The 23262-nt window shown below is 39.0% G+C and overlaps 1 protein-coding gene across 1 annotated transcript in view; it reads right to left on the bottom strand.

The window, feature by feature from the left end:
* Positions 1–17300, bottom strand: part of ZNF366 (zinc finger protein 366) — a 32590-nt gene extending 15290 nt beyond the window's left edge. Inside the window, 4 exon segments of the mRNA XM_075727055.1 lie at positions 7952–7965; positions 17048–17088; positions 17091–17123; positions 17126–17300. Of these exon segments, the coding sequence (XP_075583170.1) occupies positions 7952–7965; positions 17048–17088; positions 17091–17123; positions 17126–17300 (263 nt within the window).
* Between the last annotated feature and the right edge of the window lie 5962 nt (positions 17301–23262).

Below are 23262 nucleotides of genomic sequence, written 5' to 3'. Positions count from 1 at the left end.
ACTTGGCCTTGTTGAACCTCATGAGGTTCAGACAGGCCCACCTCTCCAGCTTGTCCAGGTCGCTCTGCATGACATCTCATCCTCCTGGTGTGTCAATAGCACCACTCAGCTTGGTGTCATCTGCAAACTTGCTGAGGGTGCACTCTAATCCCACTGTCTATGTCATTGATGAAGATGTTAAACAGCACCGGTCCCAGTACAGACCCCTGAGGGACCCCACTTCTCACTGGTCTCCATGTGGACATCGAGCCATTGACCACGACCCTCTGTATGCGACCATCCAGCCAATTCCTTATCCATCAAACAGTCCACCCATCAAACCCGTTAGTCAAGCAGGACCTGCCTTTCATAACCCTATGCTGACTGTGCCTGATCACCTGCTTGTCCTGTACGTGCCACGTGATGGCACTCAGGATGATCTGCTCCATAACCTTCCCCAGCACTGAGGTCAGACTGACAAGCCTGTAGTTCCCCAGATCCTCCTTCCAGCCCTTCCTGTAGATGGGCATCATGTTTGCCAACCTCCAGTCAACTGGGACCTCCCCAGTAAGCCAGGACTGCTGATAAATGATGGGAAGTGGCTTGGTGAGCACTTCTGACAGCTCCCTCAGTGCCCTTGGGTGGATCCCATCCCACACCATAGACTTGTGTCTGTCTAAGTGGTGTAGCAGGTTGCTAACCATTTCCCCTTAGATTATGGGGCCTCATTCTGCTCCACATCCCTGTCTTCCCGCTCAGGGGACTGGCTACCCCAAGAACAACTGGTCTGACTATCAAAGACTGCGGCAAAGAAGGCATTAAGTACCTCAGCCTTTTCCTAATCCTTTGTCACTGTATTTCCCCCTGCATCCAATAAAGGATGGAGCAATAAAGGAGTCCTCCTTTCATTGCTGATGTATTTATAGAAACATTTTCTATTGTCTTTTATGGCAGTAGCCAGATTAAGCTAATTTTCTCCCTGCATAACCTCATGACATCCTTGTAGTCCTCTTGAGGGATGCACTTGTGTGTGTGTGTGTGTGTGTTTACACACGTACCTGTACATGCATCTATCTAACCAGGCAGAGGTTAGGTTGGAAAACTACCCATATTTTCCCTCTGTCACCTGTGACATCTTGATGCTATTTATAACACTGTTCTTGGAAATGCTGGGTGGAGAGCATGAAGGTGGTTGGAGTACTAAAGACACCCCTGTTTCTTTTTCAGGAAGCTCTGTGCTAGATAAACATATTTCTAAAGATAGATAAAAGCACATCTCTGTGACCTACTTAAGAGGACTGTGGACAAGAGAAGGCATCTTACAAACCTGCTTGCAAGCAGAATACTTCCTTCTAACAGGGTAGACTGTAGAATTATCTTTGAGATACTGTGTGAAGCCAAAGGCTCAGTGACAAAACTTTAAAATTTAGACAAAGGGATCAATCAATGCACAAAGAAGGATTAGTAATTGAAGGAAAAATTGTAGGATCTCTAAACTGATGATTCAAAAACCAACTGTGATCACGGAAAAGGCTAAAAAAAATTGCTTACAGCTGGGACAAGTATCTAATAATTATACCAAGATGTGACTTCCAGTCCCTAGCTTACTGATTGGAAATAGTGTACATATATATACACAGTATATATACACACTACATTTGTGTGTGTGCATGCGTATATATGTAATATACATTAAGTGTGTATGTTCCATCAGAGGGGATTGTTAGCGAGTATGCATTCTGCTATGTTTCCTTGTCACCCTAACTCCCTGGGCAAAATGAGGAACAGTTAGATCCTGAGGATTCTTTGGGTACAAAGGCTTAACTTATTAAAAAGGGAGAAGGGGAAAGGAATCCTCTGAATACATTGAAAAATACTCCACTTCTTTCCAAAAGGGGAAAAAGTTTTTTTTCAAAGTTCATTTTAAGCCAAGTTAAACTCACACAATTTGAACATAAAATATACCTGTAGACTAAAGTCTTCCCTTCAAAGAACAGGCCTGTCCCTCAAATGTCTTTCATCTTGCGTATCTGACTATTTCCCAGCAATATGGGTATAAAATGATTCAGAAAGCCCATAGCAATTGAGAACCCAGCTATGCTATTTACTGCTTTTGTTATGTTATTGAAATGCTGCCAAAAATACACAGAAGTGACAGTGAGTTGTGTCCAATTGCTCTCTTGTCTCTTGGCTGCTGGTTACTCCCTTCTTCCACAGCCTGTTTTATGCAAAATCTCAATCTTTCTGAAACACGGAGTTATGGCTGAGGCTGTAGAACTGCTTGAAATTACTAAAAAGGAATCATTTCCTTGCACTACTAACCTTTGGCTGCTTTCACAGACTGTATGGGTTTATTCCACTGTCCACGGCTACACACATCATGGGACCAAGCCTAGGAGGGAAAGTGTTTAACCAGTCAGTGACCAGCACAATCAGAGAGGTGCTATATAATCCAACAAAAGGCACCCAAAAGGAGAGGGAAAGTATGGATTTGCAGTTGAAATAAGGATCAGCTTGGTGCTTTTTTTCCCCCCCTTCAATCTGCCAAACTCCATGATGTAGAAATTAATTGAGGAAAGATTAAATGTAGCTTCTTTTCTCATCTCCTTTCAAGTTGGTAGCAAACCCTTGCTAATTTGAATAGAGGCATGATCTTCACCTTGACCAGAACTTAATTCCATAAAATTGTGAGTCCTGAGGAAACCACAGAAGAGACTACCGATCTGACCACCATGCAAGAAATAGTTAAGGAGCAGTCCCTTCTTCTTTAAATAAATTCAGTAGAGAACTTCAAAGTTTTTAATAGTACAGTTCCCCAATAATTTTGTTCTATCTGACTCTGGAGTAGCTGACCTCATTTTAATACTTAACAATAAATAAGGAGGTGGGGGGCAGCGGGGCGGGGGCGATGAATTGAAAAATTTTTGTTGTAAATATTTCCTAGGGACCTTTCTGATTTGCTATATAAGCACTTTAAAACTTCTTTTTTCAGTACTTAGTATTTAAAATGTTATGTAGCACAACGGTGTGTGATTCTAAACATCGAGTTTAGTTTAAACCTGGATAGACACTAAAAATTCTAGCTTTTATCAGTAGTATTTCAGCTGCTCAGTTTTGAAAACTTGGTCTGGAAGCTCACTGAGACAGTGTTTTCCATGCTGTATTGGCACTTAAACATAAAAAAACCTGTAAACCGAGTACTCCAGAGCTTATTAAAAAGCTAAATTCTTCAGCACAGATGAGCATCCTCACAGTTTCTTTCTTTATGTAAATAAGTGTATTTGGAAATACACTATTCTGAAAAATAGAACTACAAATAAGCTCTCTCCCTGCCCTTTCAAAAAAAAGAAAAGAAAGGCTACAGTGAGTTCAGATAGTTGTTGAAGTATTTCCAAAATAAAGTATCTATACAGCAGCAATGATGTTGTTAACTTCCATGAAAGAGGAAGAGAGTTAAATACAAATATGAATCACCATTTACTTTCTTATTTCCACTCACCATATTTCTACAAAGGATTTTTTAAAGTATGTAAATCATGTTATTCACTATACGAGCATATGCATTGTTACAGTCTCCAGTTAATATTCTGCACTGAAGTCAACAGCAAATTTTCTTTAGACTTCAGTAGAACCCAGAATCTGCTTCCTGTATGAAAGTGCCTTCCATCTATAGACTAATAATAAGCCCAGCCATAAAAATGTGAGGTTATGAAGTTTCTCAGGCTTAAACACTTACTACTAGTGTTCTGATTTTGCTCTTAGGCAACACAATGGTAAAACCAGAAATATGTACCCTCTGACAAAGAGAAATGGGCTACATTATTAGGAGGTTTACACTTGTATTTGTTATTTCAGAATATGAAACAGAGGAAAGTGTAGGAAGTCTAAAGGTGTCTGAATAGGCTGAACAGCTTCTCTTAGCTGGAAGAGAAATTCCACATTTAATTGCACATGTATGGCTGTAGAAACTGCGCCCTATAAGAGTGCAGTTCTGCTCTCCTCTTGGGGCCTGAAATATTGGCATCTATAAGGAAAGAATGAAATTTAACAGCTATTTCCGTGTTGGACATGGTGAGGATCAGTGACAAATGATGCAGTATTATGTTTCTTGAGGCAAAGTTGAGCAACCGGAGAGCTTCAACCTTATTGAACAATCAGCTGGGTTTTTTTTTCAATTGCTGACTTTTATAAACTGATATTATAGAGATGGTTATCATTATCTTAATAGGATCTCCTTTAATGGCCTCTCCTTCATTCAGTTCACACTTCCAAATAGGTTTTGTTTTAAATTTATTCAGTCATACAGCTGTTGAACTAAGCACCAAATTCACTACTTAAGTTTTCCACTCATTTGCTATTTATGCAAAACTCACATCAGTCTCAGGATCTGACCAAAGGGACTTTACTCTGATGAATTCGTCTCATTTCAGCAGCAAAGCAGTATTCCCTACTGAATCTAAACTGCTTTGAGTTATTTGTCAGACTTTGAAAATGCCAGAAATACCTGTACAAACATGAATGTATCCATTACTGGCAATCAAGTATTTTCATTTAGTACACATCTGATCTCTCCTTATGATTTTCCCTGCTAGTTTCCTTCAATGGCAGAATGAACCCTCCATAAGTTCCTTTTTTCCTCCCCTTCCACTTCTTTTCTGCTGTCTCTAGTGTGTGAGTGAAGTTGTGCAATAATGTTGCTGTTCCTCATTTGCTTTTCTATTGGGAATTTCATAATTTTGGAAAGTTGGAAAACAATCATGTGGATGTTTTTAACCTGTAATTTTCAAGGGTATCTTGTCTGTTTTGCTGGTTTTAGGGTCTGTCTTGAATACAGAGTTGGACTAGATGATAACTATGCTCCATATCTGTAAAATCCATGCACCTGCTTGTCATTTGTACAGTCAGATTTTTGTTTGTAGGTGCTGCCTTGGTGAATGATGCAGAAATTCTAAATATGCTCAAAATATTTAAAGTTATTTCAATACTAGGTTCACTAGGTGTTGGCTCAAACTGCCATTGTTATTCAATAACAGATTACTTGTATAGCTTTTTCAAATCAAGGTATTTTGTTTACTCTAGGCGTGAGTGACTATAGTCATTAGAGAAGGGCAGAAGGTAAGAGACCACATTCAAACTCATACCAGAACTTCTCTAAAATCAGTTCAGCCCTACACTCTTATTCTTTAGAGAAGTCCATGCAATGTGTGTTTTCCATCCATGTTCTCCAGGCATAAATATCCACATTTCAAGCACACAAATTTGAAAAATGGACTCTATTAACGTATATTGAGTGTATGTTAATATACTCAAGCTGAGTATATAAACTGAGTACATGTTATATATAAACTGAGTATACGTTAATAGACCCAAATCAGCCTGGATGTCCTTATGCTACATTATTTGAAGCTAACCTAAAAGATGGTTTGCATTTTAAATAGAAAACACTTTCTCTGCCACAGTGTGGATCTGGAAAAAGACAGAAATTTGGACTACCTTGCAAAAATAAACATGGATTTAGGGAAAGTATCCAAAATCAATGACTGCAGGTACTGATTAGGAAGACACCAATGTTGGGGAAGCCTTAAAAAAAGAGGCCTGAGCTGGGAATAATAGCTGTTGTGGAGTTTAGTTAAATCTGTTCCAATACCACTTCTACAAACACTTGTTTTCCCTCTCTCACATGCATGTAGACCTGGTGTCAAATGAAGTCCATGATTTAACCATCAGCTTAATTGTCTTGAGATAACAGTTAATCAAGATACAACTTCTTGTGCCTTTTATAAGACAGATATGTCTGCTTAAATGAAGAACACTATCAAGATAAAGATATTGCCATAAATATTTCTCTACCCCATTGGATTACCATCATTAATACAACTGGAAACAAGTAAACAATTGTTCATGAAAATGATCTGGAATGACTGAAAATGAGAAGTGGACCAGGTCAGGTTTTTTCTTCCTACATGAGTATGATAGTACTAAGGAGCTCGGTGTCTTTTCACTTCTCCCTGGGAAATTACCTTCATCTGCTGGTATCAGGCTTCAGGATAAAACTTCTTCTTTCCATCAGCAAATGTGTTTTTTTTCTCAGCAAATGCTGGTAAAGGAAAACCGATAACTTTGGTAACTCTTCCTAGGGCATAATCAGAGCTCACTAAGGCTTATGGAAAGACTTCCAATGAACTCTGAAACTAATCCTTCACAATTTTCCTTGTTGTTTGTTATGGGTTCTGTTGTCCAATGAGGTATGAACCCAGCTATGCCATGATCAAAATTTGATCATTTTGACAAATGTATTGTATACATATGGACAAAAATAACATATCCAGAGGCAATATGTTAACAGATGGTAATCTTTGGAGACAAACTTAATGGAAATCATGCAATCACACACCTGAGAAACTTAACTGATTAAAAAATCTGACATGTTTAAACAGCTTAACATGACACAGTAAACAGATGCAACAAGCAATGAACTTTCAAAGATATCTTTTTTTTTCTTTATTTCTTTTTCCTTCATTGACTCTGTTTTGGCATGTCTTCCTTGCTTCATGTTTGAGGTTTCATCATTTCAGATATTTCTTCTGCTCTGAGGGCTTTCAATGCAGTCTAGCTGCATTAATATTGTCTGGGAGATGACACCAATACAAAGAAATGGATCGTCTTTCAGAAAACTGTGCAATAGAAATACCCTCTGTGCATTGTCTGTTATTCCCAAATTTTAACATTTTAACTTACATAATTTTTGTTTTATTTTAGCTGGGAAATACAGAATTTTAGGAAACATACACACTTGCCTACACTGCCTATAGAGTGGCTTTTGGAATCATCTTGGATGTATGTGTAACTTGATTTTGTACTCAGTTTTCAGAGAGCAAGACACTATGAGCACTTTTACACAGTTACTTTGGTATTTCTTGTAATATAGAAAATGCTTAAAATAGTATCAAAATGAATGCACATTCACTTTTCCAGAGCTTACAGATCATTTTTGTTTTGATAATTATTGAATTAGATTCTGAGTTTTCTTCCACTGAAAGTCTGGAGCAGTCCCACCACCCACCCTGCCAAAGCTGGGGCATTGTTTGTGGCATCAGATGTGCTTATAGAGTGGTTTATGGCATAAACTTTTCAGTGGTGGCATTGATTAGATTAAAAAAAAATTGGTGCTGTAGTAAGGTAGCTGTAGATATGCTGTGTTCTCATTTTAGCAAAATGGTTTGCTGTCCCTCTTGTTGCCTTTATGTGTACTCTGTCCTTAGCTTAGCTCACTCTCACAGGACAGTGGGTGGAGGTCACAGAGCAGTATGGTTGGGTTAACCACTGAACATCTGCAGTAGGCCCTTACTGGCAATTACCTTAGCAGGACTTAAGGCTTATGGACCACCTCTAGTCATTTCAATGTACATACAAAGTGCCCTTTGAGTACAGTTTAGGCTTGCTGCTGTTTCGGCTCTTTATTTCTCTTTTTCTTATCCTCCTTTCTCCTTTTTTTTTTTTTTTTCTTTTGTCTTCCTCTTTATGAGTTTTCTTAGTTCTTCTCTTATGTTTCCTTCCCTCTTCACTTCTCTATTCCATCTGTGGTTCACTCCCTCTCTGCTTCTCTATTCTATCTGCTAAAATGGTCAGTAACACATAGACAACCTGGATAACAAAGTGGATGTTAAGTCCACAGGCTCTGAAGTGTTATATGTTTACACAAAGTCACCCCAAACCACAGCTACATATGGTGGGAGCCTGCAAGGCACAGCAAATTATCTGGTCTAAAAGTGTGTAGGGGGACAAAGACATATGTCCTCAGCTGAGCACCTCCACCTGCCTGATTCTCTGGTACCAACAGGGAATTCAAGGCTACTTTCGGGTGGGGGAGAAGGGGAGAGGCAAGAGCTGTTTGCTGGCAGATCTCTACCTCTGGGTCTACAGCACAGCCCTGCCTCATCTCTGCCCACAGCAGGGTGGACTCTGGCCCAACTTGTTGCCTTTCTCCTTCCTTCCACAGAAACCTGCTAAGTGTAGCCTGAAACAGCTGCTGGTGAGGTACAGGAGGATATAAACCCAGCCATATCAGCTCAGGCTAGTAGTGTAGCTAACCCAAGATAACTGGTCTTGTGAAGAATATAAGAAACAGGGGAGAGAATTATGACAATTTTCCAGCATTGTCTTCAGGCCTCAGCTGCCTGTGGCTCAGAGCTTTCCTGATCCAAAGATGTTGCATTCTGATTCTTTTCTTATTGCATGAAGGATGGATGTGGATACAAGTTATTTAATATAAAAATCCAAAGACAACTATTTCTTGTGGGCTGAGGGGCATACGGAGATGGGTACTGTGTCCTGGGGAAGTGAGATATATCTGAGTGCTTTGATGGATGGTCTTGTAACCTCCAGAGGTTTAGAGAGGAGTCAGGGCAGTGAGAGCTGCACTGTGCAGGAGGAGAGATGCCCATATATACTCTTGTCAATCTACCTCTCCCTGAAACACTTCTATTATGTACAATGCCTCTCTTTTTTTCTTTCTTTTTCACCAAAACAGGAAGGCAAAATACATTCATCTTCTGAATAGAAGTTTGGAGGATACACAGTGGTGAACTGTTGCCTCAAGCAGGCTAACCAGTGTGTGGCACTGGGCTGCTTTTGAAGGCACTCCTGTGTTCATGTCAAGAAGAAATTGTCTTAGATACCACAGACTAGTTTCACCTGTTTTGAAAAGAAAACCAAAATGCAAGGCTGAGTGCTGAGAGCTATTGTCCAGGAAATGAGTACAGGTCTGAATTTAGGCTAAGGATGTACCTTAACAAATTGCACTTACCCATACTGGACCCTCACTCCCTTCTTCTGGAGCTTTGGTACTGCAGAGAAGGGGTTACAAGGCAGAATGAACTGAAAGGAGCCTGACACTGTAGCCTAACCATAAATGCAATCACTCAGTTGGGTGAAGTGCCTTTAACTTTCAAAAAACCTGGAGAAGTGACACCTAGAGGGGACCCCAGACCCATCTCTAGAGGGATGGAGACTGCAGTCCCTGACTACCCCAGGTGAGTTCTCTCAGCTCCCTGCCCCTTGGCACTTGCATTTCTGTCTGTGTAATGGCCCAGCTCCAGCCAAAGGAGATCAGGGTTACCCTCACAGGCTCTAGTTAGGGCACTCCATTAAGAGGCTTGAGATGTGACTCCAAACTCCTCAGGGGGGAGGAAGGAAACGAAGCAAAGCCTCCCACTTTGTGGCTGTTGTATTTTGCACTGAATTTGATGTCATCCGTGTATATTCAGTTTCATATAAATATTCTTATAGGACTGGGTCTCCAAGAGCATTTGGGCATAGGTATACTGAGTTTCCGGATCCTGCCCAGAGTTCAGGGCTGACAAGACCAGACTGGCCATGATGGTGACATTGGGAGCACATACAGTAGCAGAGCTTTGAATGTGCAAAGCTTAACTGGTGCCAGCAGACTGGGTGGAAATACAGTTTGATCTTGCCCTCACTAGTTATTGGAATTAATGTTGGGTTGGCCAGGTCAGTTAATTACTCAGTTAAACAATGGCAGTAATTCATCCTAAGTAACCATCCTAATTCTCTCCCTGGCATCATGCATGTTGTACTGAAATCATTATGGAAAATCTGGGGTGTAGCTGAGAACAAGATTTGGGATTTGGCTGTTATGAGTTGATGCCAATAAGACAAATTTCTTCCTTTTCTTAAGTGGATAAGGAGCTCTCATGTCAAAGGCTGGAATGATGGATCTGGCCCTGACTTTATAAAGTGTGTGGAGTCATTTTAATCAGTGTTTATAGAAGTCCTATCACTCCATCCCTGTTTCCTGTCTACTTCCATATCTGCCATTGCAAATTAAAATAGTACATTTTTGGCACCGTAGGAATCCTATGTATTAAATAGTTTTTCCTCTGGAAAATTATCAAATAACGCTAATGCAGTTTTAAGTTTGTTTTTTTTCTCACCATACAGGTATCATAAGAGACCGGGTGAACAGAAGAACAAATAAATAATATAAAGAAGGATCTGGTGGTAAAATAGTAATATTGAATAGAGTGTGGAGTCCTTGAAAGAACACTTTGGACATAATCTTTCCACCTACAAAGCACAATCATTATACCTGACAGAGTGAAGTGGAGACAGAGGGGTTTTGAGCTGTACAGTAGTACTATTTTAAAACAAATAACAGAGCTATGCAGAACACCCAAAATTAGAATGATCAAAAAAGTATGCCCTTCCATAACCCTCATGCTGTCCTGCTTGGGTTGTTGTTTTGAAAGTAAACCTTTCACTGGCATTCATGACCTTTAAAAAGGAAATAGATTGATCTTTCCTTCCTACTGCAGTCCCAGTGTCGTTATCACCTCTGTGGAGGCCAGAGAGATGGTCTGGTCTCCTCCCACCTGTTTGTTGTCTTAAAGGGTAGCTAAGGGCCACCTTCAGCCTTCGTTCTTCAGGCCAGCCCACTGGCACCCTCCTACACCATTAGCAGTTAATTGCACCTTCAGGGCACTGCACGTGTAAAGCAACATGTACCTCAAAAAGAAAGTACCAGGCAAAATGGGCGTGTAAGCTTGGAGAAGAGCCAAGGGAGAAGAGGATTGTATGGGAGACTTTTCATGTAAAGACTCCAAAACAGATCAGTTTTTAAATGACAGTCTAGTGTCACTTAAAAATGGGGACTAATTAGTTTTCAGCAGGACCATTGCTTTTTGTATTTATTTTGCATTCAATTTTTTGTTTCACGCAAATCAAAACTCATAATGAAACTGAAGGTTGGTAAAGTGGTAGGTATTGTGTGTTCCAGTAAGACATGTTATACCCTACAAGAACTGAAAGAAGATAATTTCATCCAGAAACTGACAGCATTAGGAAAAATATATCTTCTGTTGGTGTCCTGTTCATTAAAAGTAATTACCAGATGACATTTTCCTGATCATTTAGGAGAGATGAATAAATTTTATTTCAGCTGAAGTCTGAGCAGACTTCTTGCTGGAAGAGCTGCTTGGCTGAAAAGACTGATTAATCCTTACTAACCTCTATTACTTGCAATTAAGGTGGCTCAGTAGTGACTTAGACATTTCTGTCTGAACATATGTTCAATAGGAAACACAGCAAAGGACTTAGACATGTCAGTGCCATTCCTAGGACACAACTGTGTTTACTCCGTTGATAGCCAAACAGAAAAAACTAAGAATCATGAGCAATGAGACAGAGTTAAAAATGGCTCTTAAGGCAAATTAGTGGGGCATTGGAGGAAACCACTTTTGATATACCTGTGCTGTGATTAGGGAGCTCTGCTTTCCAGACTGCCAGAGCATAAAATCTGTGTTAAAGGATTGAAATCATGCTGAATATGTATTTATTGTTCAGAAAAATTACCACCTTCACATATATCTCACAATTGCATTCAAATAAAGGTTCATATTTTAAAATCAGTTTATTTTTTTAAAAAAGAAATCTGCCTGGTTCTTCAGTTCCAGCATAAAATGGTATTTTTGAGTGATCATATGAAGTGCCTGCAAGGAAGTAATTTAAGATAACTTCCTCTCTGGCTTTGCCCTTCACCTGTGATGCCAGACTTGAATCTTCTCCTTGACTGAACAGCAAAAAGAAAATGCTTTCCCTCTTTGACCCCCAAAATGCATCCTGCATATTGCTTTTAATTATTTTGTTAGATTCTAGAAAGTTTTAAAAATAAGCATTAGTCATTGCAACAACTACAGACAATCTGAAATTTAAAACAAATTTTATGTTGCTTCTGTGATTGTGATCAACTGGAAAACAAATCTCTATGTAAGTCAACTAATAAGGAAAAATTCTTGAGGTTAATTATTTTAAACTGAACCAGATTTTAAATGCCAGCTTTACTGACTTCAATAAACTAGCATACAGAGTGAGAATGGCAGCTCAGACTTAGCCAAATGTCATCAGCAGATACTGGAACAGAGACTAGAGCTACAAACAAATAAGAAATTACCTTTTGCGAAAGAAAAAAAAAGGAGGATGAGAAGAAACTAAACATAGTTTGAAATCTGAAATTCTGAACATTTCCCAAACCACTCTAGTATTAATCCTTCATCATTAGTAATATTAATATAACTCTTTCTCTCAGTCACTGCCTCCCCATCCCCCTCCAGTCATTCTATTCAGGGCTTTTTCAATGGAAAAAATGCTAAGTGCCACGTACAAAAACCTGGAAGATTTGATAGAAATTATTGCTGTGTTATGGGAGGAAGAATAGCAGGCAAGGCTGTGATATGGGCAGGGGGACATTACCCAGAGGATAAATAGTTGTGTGAGTTCTGTTCCGACTTACTATCCTAACCACATTCAGTGCCTTCCAGTGGGTGCCTGTTGATACTTTTTTTTCTGTGTCTAGTAGTGAAGGAGCTAGTGAAAATCCTCACTGCAGTCATTAAAGGGAATCCCAAGTCCTGATAATTTGCCTACAGAATCCAGTGACATCTGTTCAATTGCATTTCTTTACCTGTGGCTTATACTTGGGGGGGGGGGGGGGGGGGGAGGGGGTCCCTGTTGTGTGACATGAAAAAAGAAATTAATGTATGTGGGATCAAAAGGCTTGAATTAGGATTTTGATTTTTCTGGCAGAGGGAAGAGGAGATATGGAGGAGTTGGTCAGCACCATTTCTCTGATGCATGTGACTGCTTCCATAGCATCCTGAAAAAATGCTACCTACAGACATGTAAAATTATTCTGGAAACCCTAGTAACTTCATATTGTGAGTGCAGCATTATGCAGAAAAATTGTTTGATATAACTTTCGTGCTGGTGTGATTCCTTGTTGTGGTGCTGCAGAAAAAAAAATATTATTTTCCTGCACCTTTATAAATGGATAGGTTTAGTTTCTGGTAAACCTACAAGCACGTTGCTGTTAACTTGCTCTTCCAGGAGGTCCTCTGCAGTTTTCTGGAATTCCTATCGCAGGACAATAGTTTTGGACAAATACAGGACACTGCATAGCCTCAGAAACCTGCACTAGGGAACCAACCCAGTGTGGGCTGGTGCCTACCAGATGGTTTCAAAGAAGTTCTGCTGTTCCTTAGAAGCTGACAGACGCTCTAAAACCAGATCATCCCTTTCCTTTTCACCTACAGATATAGTTTTCATTACACATGTATTCTAAATACTTTTAAGAAAAGTAGAAAAATGTTGTGCTACCTGGAAGTACTGTATGAAAGACACCCGATTTCAAATAATTTTTACCTGGAGCTGAAACCCCAAGCTGGAACACTACTTGCTTTAGAATGCACCTCAGAGAGAGGACTCAACCTGAAATAGTAACTATATTCCAATGTGTTCTTCCTGGATATCTTTACAGTAGGTATTTTTAAGTTTGGTTTAAATCTAGTGTACTGGGTGTTGGTAACAGCACATACTCTTTCCAGTTTACAAAGTCTTTAGTAGCAGATCCAGCATAGAGCCTTCCACAAGACAAAAGGTCTTTCATCACTGCAAAAAATCGAGTCTAACAGTTACATTGCAGCCATAGCCAGAGAAGCCTAAAGCATAAGTGGTTTTTACATAGTCAAGAATAGCAACAAACCAGTGAAGAGGAGGACTGGAAGTCATCTTGTCCCTCCTAGCCAAGACACTTGTGGTTTATCAGAGGGCCTGGTGTTAGAATAAGCGGCTCCCCAAGAAAGGGCAAAGCCATGTGCTCCCATCGCAGGACTGCCACACCTGCTCCTCCACACTGGCAACACCACCCTGCAAAATTCTTTCCACATGGAGAAATTAGGTGGTTTCTATTCTTCATCAGCCTCCAGACAGCGGACTGTGTAACTAATGCCTGGTTGGTGTGCATTAGCATTCCGTGTCGTACAGCATTGTCTAAGAATAACAACTAAAAATGTATGACCCTTCTCATAGCCTTGCTTTCAATTTCAAATCAGTTGTACCTTTCTCTAATTCATTACTGTTAAGTGATATTATCAATGTATAAGACTCAGTTTACCTTGTAGATTTCATAATTAAATGAACGTTCAGATTCAATGAACATTTGTATTTTTCAGTGTTCTCTGAATTCTAATGCTGCTAATAAGCATAAGCAGCTGGAAAGTTGGATGTTTCTAGGTTTACTTTTTATGAATATTAACAAGGGGAAAACACCTTTTCAGAAAAAAGACTTTTTATCTTAAGTTTTTTCTCTTAAATCACACGAATTCTTGCACACCCACAAAGTAGAAGGAAAATGTGTCAGTGGTTTAGCTTTCATAGTAGAAGAGGGAGGGAAGAGAAAGTAAGAATAATATTTTTTTTCCTCCTTCATTCAAATAATTAATAATGTGTCTTTTTAGCATACGAAGCAGGAAATAAGGAGGGAAAGTTAAAAAAAGGCAAATATGCACATAATTTCTTCCTGTAACCTTCAGAGTACACACATCTTTTCTTTTATTATATGATTACTTAGCTAAGTCCAGTGACACTAGAAGTCTTTACAACACATTAAATGTTGTTAGTTTAGAAGCAAAATGCTGTGTTTTGCTTGCGAAGATCAGGGTAACACTAGTATAAAAACCATTTGTTTTACAAAAGCATGTCACAAAGGTATTAAGTTTGGAAGGAACTAAAACAAAGATTAAATACATTTTTCACTTGATCATTAGTATTTTAGAAGCCAGGCAAGGACTAGTCCCTGCCAGATAGATATAAAGAAAAATCAGATATCCAGTTCAATATGTATTTTGAATAACCAGTAAGTATTCACTTAGGCCTCTTCATTAGATAAAAATCTGAATAGCATCCATAACATTCCACTGCATTTTAACAGCAATGGAGAGCTGCAGTCTCAGTTTCAGAATATCAGCTTTTCAGCAGAAAGAGGATAATCCCAAGTCATCTTTTTTCCAGACTTGTTTCTTTCTTTTTAAAGGCTTCACATTACTTGTCTCTCTATAGTTCTTTCTTCTCCAAAATGACATTCCTTCCTTTTCAGTGGAAAACTACTGCATGTAAGAAGAAAATGCTCATTTGGTTTTAACAGGTGGTCTATTTTTAAAAATCGGTTGGGGTATAAAATTAGTCCATCAAACAAATGAATTATTTTACAACTACCTGCAGCAGTCTACACAGCACTTATAACGTCTGTTTGAAGGAGCAGTTTGTTTCATTGGATCAATTACTAGTCGGGAACATGCATTAGTGCTCAGAAGCACTAAATCTTTTCTTATCAACTAAGAAGAAGCTACTTTTCCTTATACACCTTCGCCTGACTTGTGTCCTTAAACCATGGCCACAGAAAAACCCTATTACCTTATACAGTCTTTACCACTTTTGCTTTTCAGAGTGGTATTCTGCTGACATGTCTGGCTGAGTAGAGTGGTCCATTCAGATAGATGTCTTCCTGCATCATCGAGGTTTTGCAATATCAAAGATTCGAAACAATATAAGCGCTACCTGGTGTAAATCCGTACTCTTCTGCCTCTGTATACGAGGCTTGGCTTGGGTTGCTACCATGATTAATCCCCCTGTGGATCTCTGTATTAGAGATGTCAAAATTTTTCTAGGAATGTAACTCAGTGCTACTATTCTGCATCCAAAACTCACATTCTCAACAGTTTTCACCATTAAAGAAGCTGGTCCTAAATATAAAAAGGCAATTGACATTTACGGAAAGACTTCTATCAGTTTCTATGCTTTTTGAATCAGACCTGTTAACTTGGGTTTTCCATGGGCTACAACTTGTTTCTGTAACATCTTTGCCATCATTGCTGTAAGTTTTTTTTTTTTTATTTTTCAGAACAAAAGCAAAATCTGTTTATATTTCATTTAATTATAATTGAGAACAAGTCAAATAGAGATAATGGCTTTAATTCTCTGGGAAAAGACATACACTGACTGACCATCTACTTAGGTAGATAAATACGGCTCTTAGCAATAGAAGCAACAAGACTTTAAGCAAAATAAACAGAATTTTTTCATTCTGGTTTATGGCCTCAGCAGTTTTTTTATAACTTTGAGGTGAATAACTGGAAATTTATTTCACCAACATTTAATTTGTGCTACAAACTGGTAGTAGATCTGTACTCAATCCAGCCTCAGACATACCCTTCTCTGCTTTTAAATGTCTCAGCAATGTGTGGTAAGGATCACACATCAGCCAAAAATCTTTTCTTCCTGACACCTTGAGAAAAATATTAGTTGTGTTACAAATTACCATTATACTAAATCACGTTACAGCTATCACAGCAATAAATTACACAGTGTGAAAACAAATGAACTCTAAATGATTGCAAAGATGTATTATTTGAAGGAAAAATAAACCTGATAGGTGAGGTGTAAGAATGAAGTTCAACATTCAAGGTCTATTTTTTACTGTCAAATTGTTAAACAATCCTTTAAAAATGCTCTTTCTGTGTGCTCAGTATGGGAAATGGGTTTTAAAATAGCATGTACTGCTTTTGGCCACCTACTATGAATACGAACACACATATTCTTATTTACGTACTTCAGACAATCTCTCAGAGAAGGAATTTTTTGTATACATGGTCCAAATCAAGAATACATTAATGTTTAGTATCTTCAGAAACAAAATCTGTACCTAAAGGCTGCAACCGGCTCTTACATACCTGGTATATTGAACTTCTGAACTAACCAGATCAAAACTTAGAGGTGATCGCAATCCAGACTAACACTCTGCAGTTTGAGCAAAATACCACTACAAATACAGAGCTTATGTATTTTTTTTAATGTTTGGGAGACTCCTCTACTTCTCACTTGAAGCAAAAAGTGGTTCTCCAGATCTTTGACAAATAACTGTCAAAATAGCTATCCAAATCATCTATTTAATTTGAATCAGTATTTAGTCATGTAAAATATAAACCCAGGTATCCTGAGTGAAAGATGTGGCAAGTGGGTTTCATGGCAACATCTGGTATTTACTTGCTATTAGCAGAGGATTCTTTGTGGGTTAAGTATAACCGAATAAACCTAATAATTGGTGCCAAAGTAGACTGAGCCGCAACATTAAGCTACCGAGTTTGAGAAACAAGTTATTTCCACCCCTTTTGGCAGAACCCATCTGCTGCTTCTAAAGCAAAGGGAATCTACAACTTACCCAGAAATAGGGCTGAATTTGGGGTAGATCACTCCTTCCTGTGGAAAAACTTGCAGAAAGACAGCAGATAGAGGGGGAAGAAAATCCTTTCCACTAGTTGGTTCAGCGAGGGGTGGGAGCAGAGGGCTATCCCGGGGCCAAAGAGCAGCCCAGGTGTCCCGGTGGGAGTGGGAGTGGGGCATCTCAAGCTGCCTGGCAGCCCTCCGTGATGCCTGCCCGCCATTTGGAGCCGCTCTGTCCAGGCTCCAGGCATCCTGAAGAGGACCCTGCACTTGAGAGAGCTGCAGCTTGAAGAAATACCGGATCAGAAGTTGACCAAACTCTCCTTCTGCAGAGAAATGGACACCTGTCCTAATTCTTCCCACCACCTCTCCATTCTGCTTTTTATAAAAGCATGGGGGGCAGATTTTTCTCTTCCAGTGTTTGAAACATACTCTTGCATTCAATCGCTCATTTTACGTGCCACTTCTGATAGTTCTGATACATTTATGCCCAATATGAAAAATATCATTGGTATCCACAACAATGCAAACAACAAATAAACGTTTGAGTCCATCCTATTACTGATGCTGGTTATCAGCCTCAGTGTTGTTACATACTACACAACAAAAATTTTTCTTTTTTTTTTTTCAAGTGAGAACCTAGAACTGTCTTACTGTGTCTTAAATGTCACTGTTCCTAGACTAATCTAATACACAGATGAGCAGAGATAAACATGTGTAATCATAAACACAATAGGGTTTGAAGGGAAAAAAAAAGCGCTAGTAATTCTTCTCCCACTATAGCACAAGTTGGTGGGTTGGAGAAGACTTCAGTAGTGACAGATGATACATAAAATACATCAATTTGCATATGACAGACCTTGTCTCTTTATTTCAGCAACGGCCCAGTGAACCTTGCTGAAACATTCAGGATAAAGTTAGTGAAGCCTGTAACAAGGTTCTGGTAGCAGAAGCCATATATGCAAAATTCACAGCAGATTATGTTATGAATATTATCAGCCTCACTGGAAAACACTTTCTTGTCTGCGTTGCTTAAACCATACGCTATTTTCACCGGTATCTAAAAACCAGACCATAGGTATCTATAGAGTAAATATACTGCTTTCCAGTGCATATGGTTATTATCTTTTTATCAGTTAAATGTGTATCTGATTAATGCCTTTTCTTAATACAAAAGCATACATATTGCACTTCTAAAGAGTTAACCGTAAAAGCATTTTTACTTAACTTACCAGTTGTTGAAGCTGGAAGGAGTCTTGCCCTAAACTCTCTACCTGCTCTCATGTTGGTAATCTCTGTCTCTCTCTCCCTCTCTCTCCCTCCCCCTGTGCAGAGATTGCAGTAAACTTAGAAAACTAGCAGGGACAGTGTTTCAAATGACTTAAGAAAGAGAACAGGAACAATCATTTCGTTCTCTTTTTTTCAGATGAGTACAGTACCTTCAGAAAGAAGGAAGGAAGGGAGGGGAGAGGAAGTCAACAACCCTTTGCTTTCCTGCAAAAAAATAAGGAAACAGCAGATAGCAATCTCATTTTCTCTCAAACAAAATGTTTGGAAAAATAAATATATCCAAACCAAAAGGAATTCCTCAAGTATTATATCTGCATTATTGGCTTCATAAAACCTACTTTACAGCTTGCTATGTGCAACTACATGAAATGAATTTCGGAAGTAGTGGGTAGGAATAAGACACCCATATCTTATGGAGAACAATTAGCCATAAGCTTTCAGAGATAATGCAGGCTGTTACTCTGGAGAAAGAGCAATCATAGAAGTATACACAGATCTTGTTTCCACAGTGATATAGGTACAAAAATTCCTAAAACCCCTGTTTACTGTGATCACAACAAAATAGCACATTGGATATTTATAGAATGCCGTGAAATAAAAAAGGGGATGAAAGGGATCACAAAAATGGTAAGGATCATACTTGATATTGGAGTTGCAGTAACAAGTAATTTATCTCAAAGAATTACATTATAGAAGGCACCCTGATTTACCCGAACAAAACCAATGTGCTAGGTTTAGGACAGATTTTATACTTTCTTTCTTTCTTTCCATTAAACATATTTTGACAACCAGATACTGGCCAGCTGGCTGCAGTTGTACTTTGGGTAAGTTTAGTCCATTGTGCTCTGCTGTGTTTTTGTTTGCTTTTATGTTTTCCCCTAACTTTATCTATCATCTGAAGTCCATTTACAGTGATTAGATGCTCCCTTTTTTTCCACCTAATTTTTTTTCATTCTACTATTCTTGCCAGTAAACACCTTCACGCTGTCACTGGGGCTGTGTTTTCAGCTAGCCTTGTAATGTGGTGCCGAAGATGGGGCTGCTCACTGACGAGCAATTCAGGGTTCAGTTCTGTGAAAGACACAAAGCAAAAAGCCATTTCAAATGGCCCTCTCCCATAAACTGTGCATGCAGACTTTGCTCTGGGAGCAGTAGGTAGGTTAATGTTGCTGAAGTAAATTGAGTTATTGCTGTAAATCCGGTGTTAATGGGAGGACAAGTTGGTACGCTATCCCATAAAGATTATTATTTCTTTTCTTGTACAATAATGTGAATTGATAAGATGCAGACCAACACAGGAAGTAGCTCTTTGGCACCTGTGTTCCTTCATGCAGTTCCTGGTGCTACTTCCAGAAGACGTCCAGCAATGATTTGGCTAGAGAGGCTTTATGTTAATATTCAGAAACTGGAAGCTTTGATAATGGACATCAGTAGCTGACAGAGCAGTGCAGGTGCTACAAGTGATCTGTGGCCTTACAACATCACCAGTGTTTCCTGGAATGGGCGAAAGCCTAACATGAGGGTGAATTTTAAAAGCAAAAGAATACAACGCACTTAGGATATATACTGCAGATGAAGCCCTTGATACTTCCTTGGGAATGGAGACCCTAATCAAACAGATCTCTAGTGTGTATCAAGCACAATGAAAGCAAAGAGGCATGGGAAGCCACCAAATTAATGTATTGTCCTGTGCGGTCAGTCTAGCAGCTCAAAAAATTTGATTTGGTTTTGAAATTGTTTTTCAAGACCTTAAAGATGGTAGCAGCTTCCAGGCTTTTTAAGTTTGTTTTATTTATTTATTTGCCAGGCATGCCAGGCTAATGAGACCCTGAAAACTGCCATTACATATATTTTGTTTCTCTCCATTGGGAACACGTTGCAGAGGTTTAGTTGAAAACCTATACTGACCAAGTTAGGATCATTCTTACACAAGCCATTGAGGGTATGTGATAGTCTGTATAGTCCTCTATGAAGGACTTAATTGTCACTTCTTAATTGTACTTAATTGTACTTCTTCAAATAACAGGTTTCCCTTTCTTGAAAATTGCAAAGCTAAGAAACTGGTCACAAAGATCCACGTGGCATCTTCAAACAGGTTATAAGGCTTTGCTATTCTTACTGAAGGAGACTGTGAGAGCCCCCCTACTTCAGCAAGGAGAGCGGGAGATGTAAGACCTTTGCTAATCCTCCCTCAGGTCCCATTGTCAGCAGCCTTTCCACCACCCAAGTGCTCAGGACTTAGTTGCCCCATCCAAGGCCAGGTAGAGTAATCTTGCTTCCCAGCATGCAGCCTCTGCAGTACTTGACTTGCTCTTATTTCTGCCAGCTGCTGCCAGAAAATCACAACCTGAGGAGGAAGAGGCACTGAAGCTGTGATTTTCATGCCAGAAAAATACGTTGCAAGGTCATTGCCTGTGCAATTACTGACTGTGGAGAAATAAAAACATGGCCAAAATCAATGGTATCTACAGTCATGCCAAACAAGTCACAACAGATGACACTATTTATGATATTTACCCATGTTTTAAGGGACAAGTTCATCTGTTTCTCAGAATATATTTCTGGAAGAAGTGTTAGCTTGCTTTTTTTTTTTTTTTAACCTTTTCTTACTGTGCTGTTACCAAAATGAAGTCACTGATACAAATTTAGAAAGGTACAGTGCCAGCCTCAACACAGATAAGTGAACAAGTTCAAGTGTAAGTACGTCTTGTGTCCAGTACATAATCTCTTGTAAGGAGTGGCCAGGAAAAAAACATTCTTGTGGTCATGGTTAGGCTAAGTACTGAGGACCAAGAAGATTCCTCTAGTACCAGTCTGTATGATCAGACAAGATCTTCAACCAGACTGATATCTATGATGTTAAGGCCTTGATTTCTGCGGGGTTTTTTTCTTTTTTTTTTTCTTTTTTTTCTTTCTTTTTTTTCTTTTTTTTCTTTTTTTCTTTTTTTTTTTTTTTTAACTCCAGTGGGGAACAAATTGTGTTTCACAGGCTCTTTCCAATGACAGCAAGGATGCTTTCCTATATGTTCAAAATAAGAATGAAATAAACAAGTTCAGCATGCTAATAATAATTTGAGGGTCTATCCAGTATAGATAGGAGACAATGCAGAGGTAACTGCAGCAGCAATAGTATTCCACTTCATCCTGAGAAAATGAGACCAGAGGCAAAAACCAGAGACATTTACTGGTTTGTTTGGTTGCTTTAGGACAATAACCATATACATCTGAACTGTCTGTGAAAAAATAAGATTAATATCTTGCTTCTGGTCTACAGTATACCTGTGGGATTTTAATTGAGTAAAAATAATACACTTCTCACTTAGAGAAGGAAAACCCTGAAAGACACCTAATTGTTTTCCAGAAGTCACTCTCTGCTGTGCTTTCCATATTTCTTTTCTGCATCGCATGTTTACAATAGACTGTTCAGGAACAAGCTGGCAGAATGCTAACGGGGCCAGAAACAAACAGAGTTGAGTCTAAAGGACTGCCCTTCTGCACTGCAGCATGTGGAGAACATGGCTTTAGTTACCAGTATTCGGTTATGTGTTGTGATTTGTTGTATTCCTACGCATTAAACCTGCACACATTGTTACACAATAATGTATCTCCAGAGGTTTTTCTTTAAATTATTGCAGTCATACTATATGCATGTCATTTGGTTTCTCAGATTATAAAATATTAGAATATTAGAAAATATTCCAAACGCTCTGTGCTTTAGAGAAAGAAAGAAAGAATCCTTCTACTTGTGTTTAGGTTGGAGTTTGGGGGTGTTAGTTTCTTTATTTTGGGTTTGGATTTTCTTGTATTTTGGGGTTTGTTTTCTACCTTGACACTTGGGAAATACTAGGCAGAGCAAACACTGTACTCCTGCAGTCCTCATTCATTTGATGTTCCTACTGACCACTGTAAGACTTCGCCATAACTGGAGATAATTGTGTTAGGTCCCACACATATAAAAGGCTACAGCCAGTAGTCAGACAGTGTAAACTAATTGACTGCATGTGACAGAGCATATGGATTGGCACATGAGCTCACAGGAGTTCAAAGCAGTTATCAATAAATAAAAGGTGTTAAGACGTCTAGCCAAGAATAATTAGGGGAAAAGAAAAGCAGAGCTCTTAGGTCTGTTAGATTTCCTCTGTTCTTCAAAAGTTTTAACAGGTTTTGGTTTTGGTCCTTGGTTTTTGTTTTTGTTTTTTTTTTAATTTTAATAAAACACTTTTGCTGAAACTGCTATTGTTTTGTAGAAAAGTGTTTGGTTATAACTTAAAGCACAGGAAAAAACCCCATTTACAGGAAAAACCTCAGACTACACTAGAAGTCTTGCCACTGGGATTTCTTCAGCTGTACATTTCCCTTTTGTTCATCAGGGCTGCTCACGTTGCTTTATGCACCAAAAGTGCACCCTGATACAACACTGCTGGTGGTTGTTCTGTATACATATAATGGCAGAATATCCCTTCTAAAAAGTTATTACTCAGTAAACAGTGTTGCATGGTTCCTGAATATTTCTGGAGAAGCTCTGTGTGTGCATGTGTGTGTGTGTGTGTAGTGACAGACAACTGCACTATTTTGCGAGACAGTTTTAATTATTTTTTTAAAGTCCTTTGAGACTTTTGATTGGCAGCACTTGGTCCTAGGCAGCAGTCACTAAAAAGGAGGATGAAAAAACAACGTGGGGCAGAACTGAAGACTGCAGTTACGGAACAAGTATTATCTCTGGGCTGTTAGGCTTGCATGACTGTGTGTTGAATTTTCTGCAGCTTTTCTGTCTTCTGTCAACCACAGACTTGAAATGTTGGACATTTTCTCCTGCTCCTTGAGGCAGAGCATTGGAAATAGAGTGCAGGTAGAAGGACTGTTCACAGTGACCATCTGCATAGTGTTTGCTGCCTCTTGCTGTCTCCTTCCAAGAAGAAATCC

The sequence above is a fragment of the Pelecanus crispus genome, chromosome Z, assembly GCF_030463565.1.
Source record: "Pelecanus crispus isolate bPelCri1 chromosome Z, bPelCri1.pri, whole genome shotgun sequence".
NCBI classification, from domain to species: domain Eukaryota; kingdom Metazoa; phylum Chordata; class Aves; order Pelecaniformes; family Pelecanidae; genus Pelecanus; species Pelecanus crispus.
Note: the sequence above shows the minus strand (reverse complement) of the source record. Positions and strands in the feature narration are given on the sequence as shown.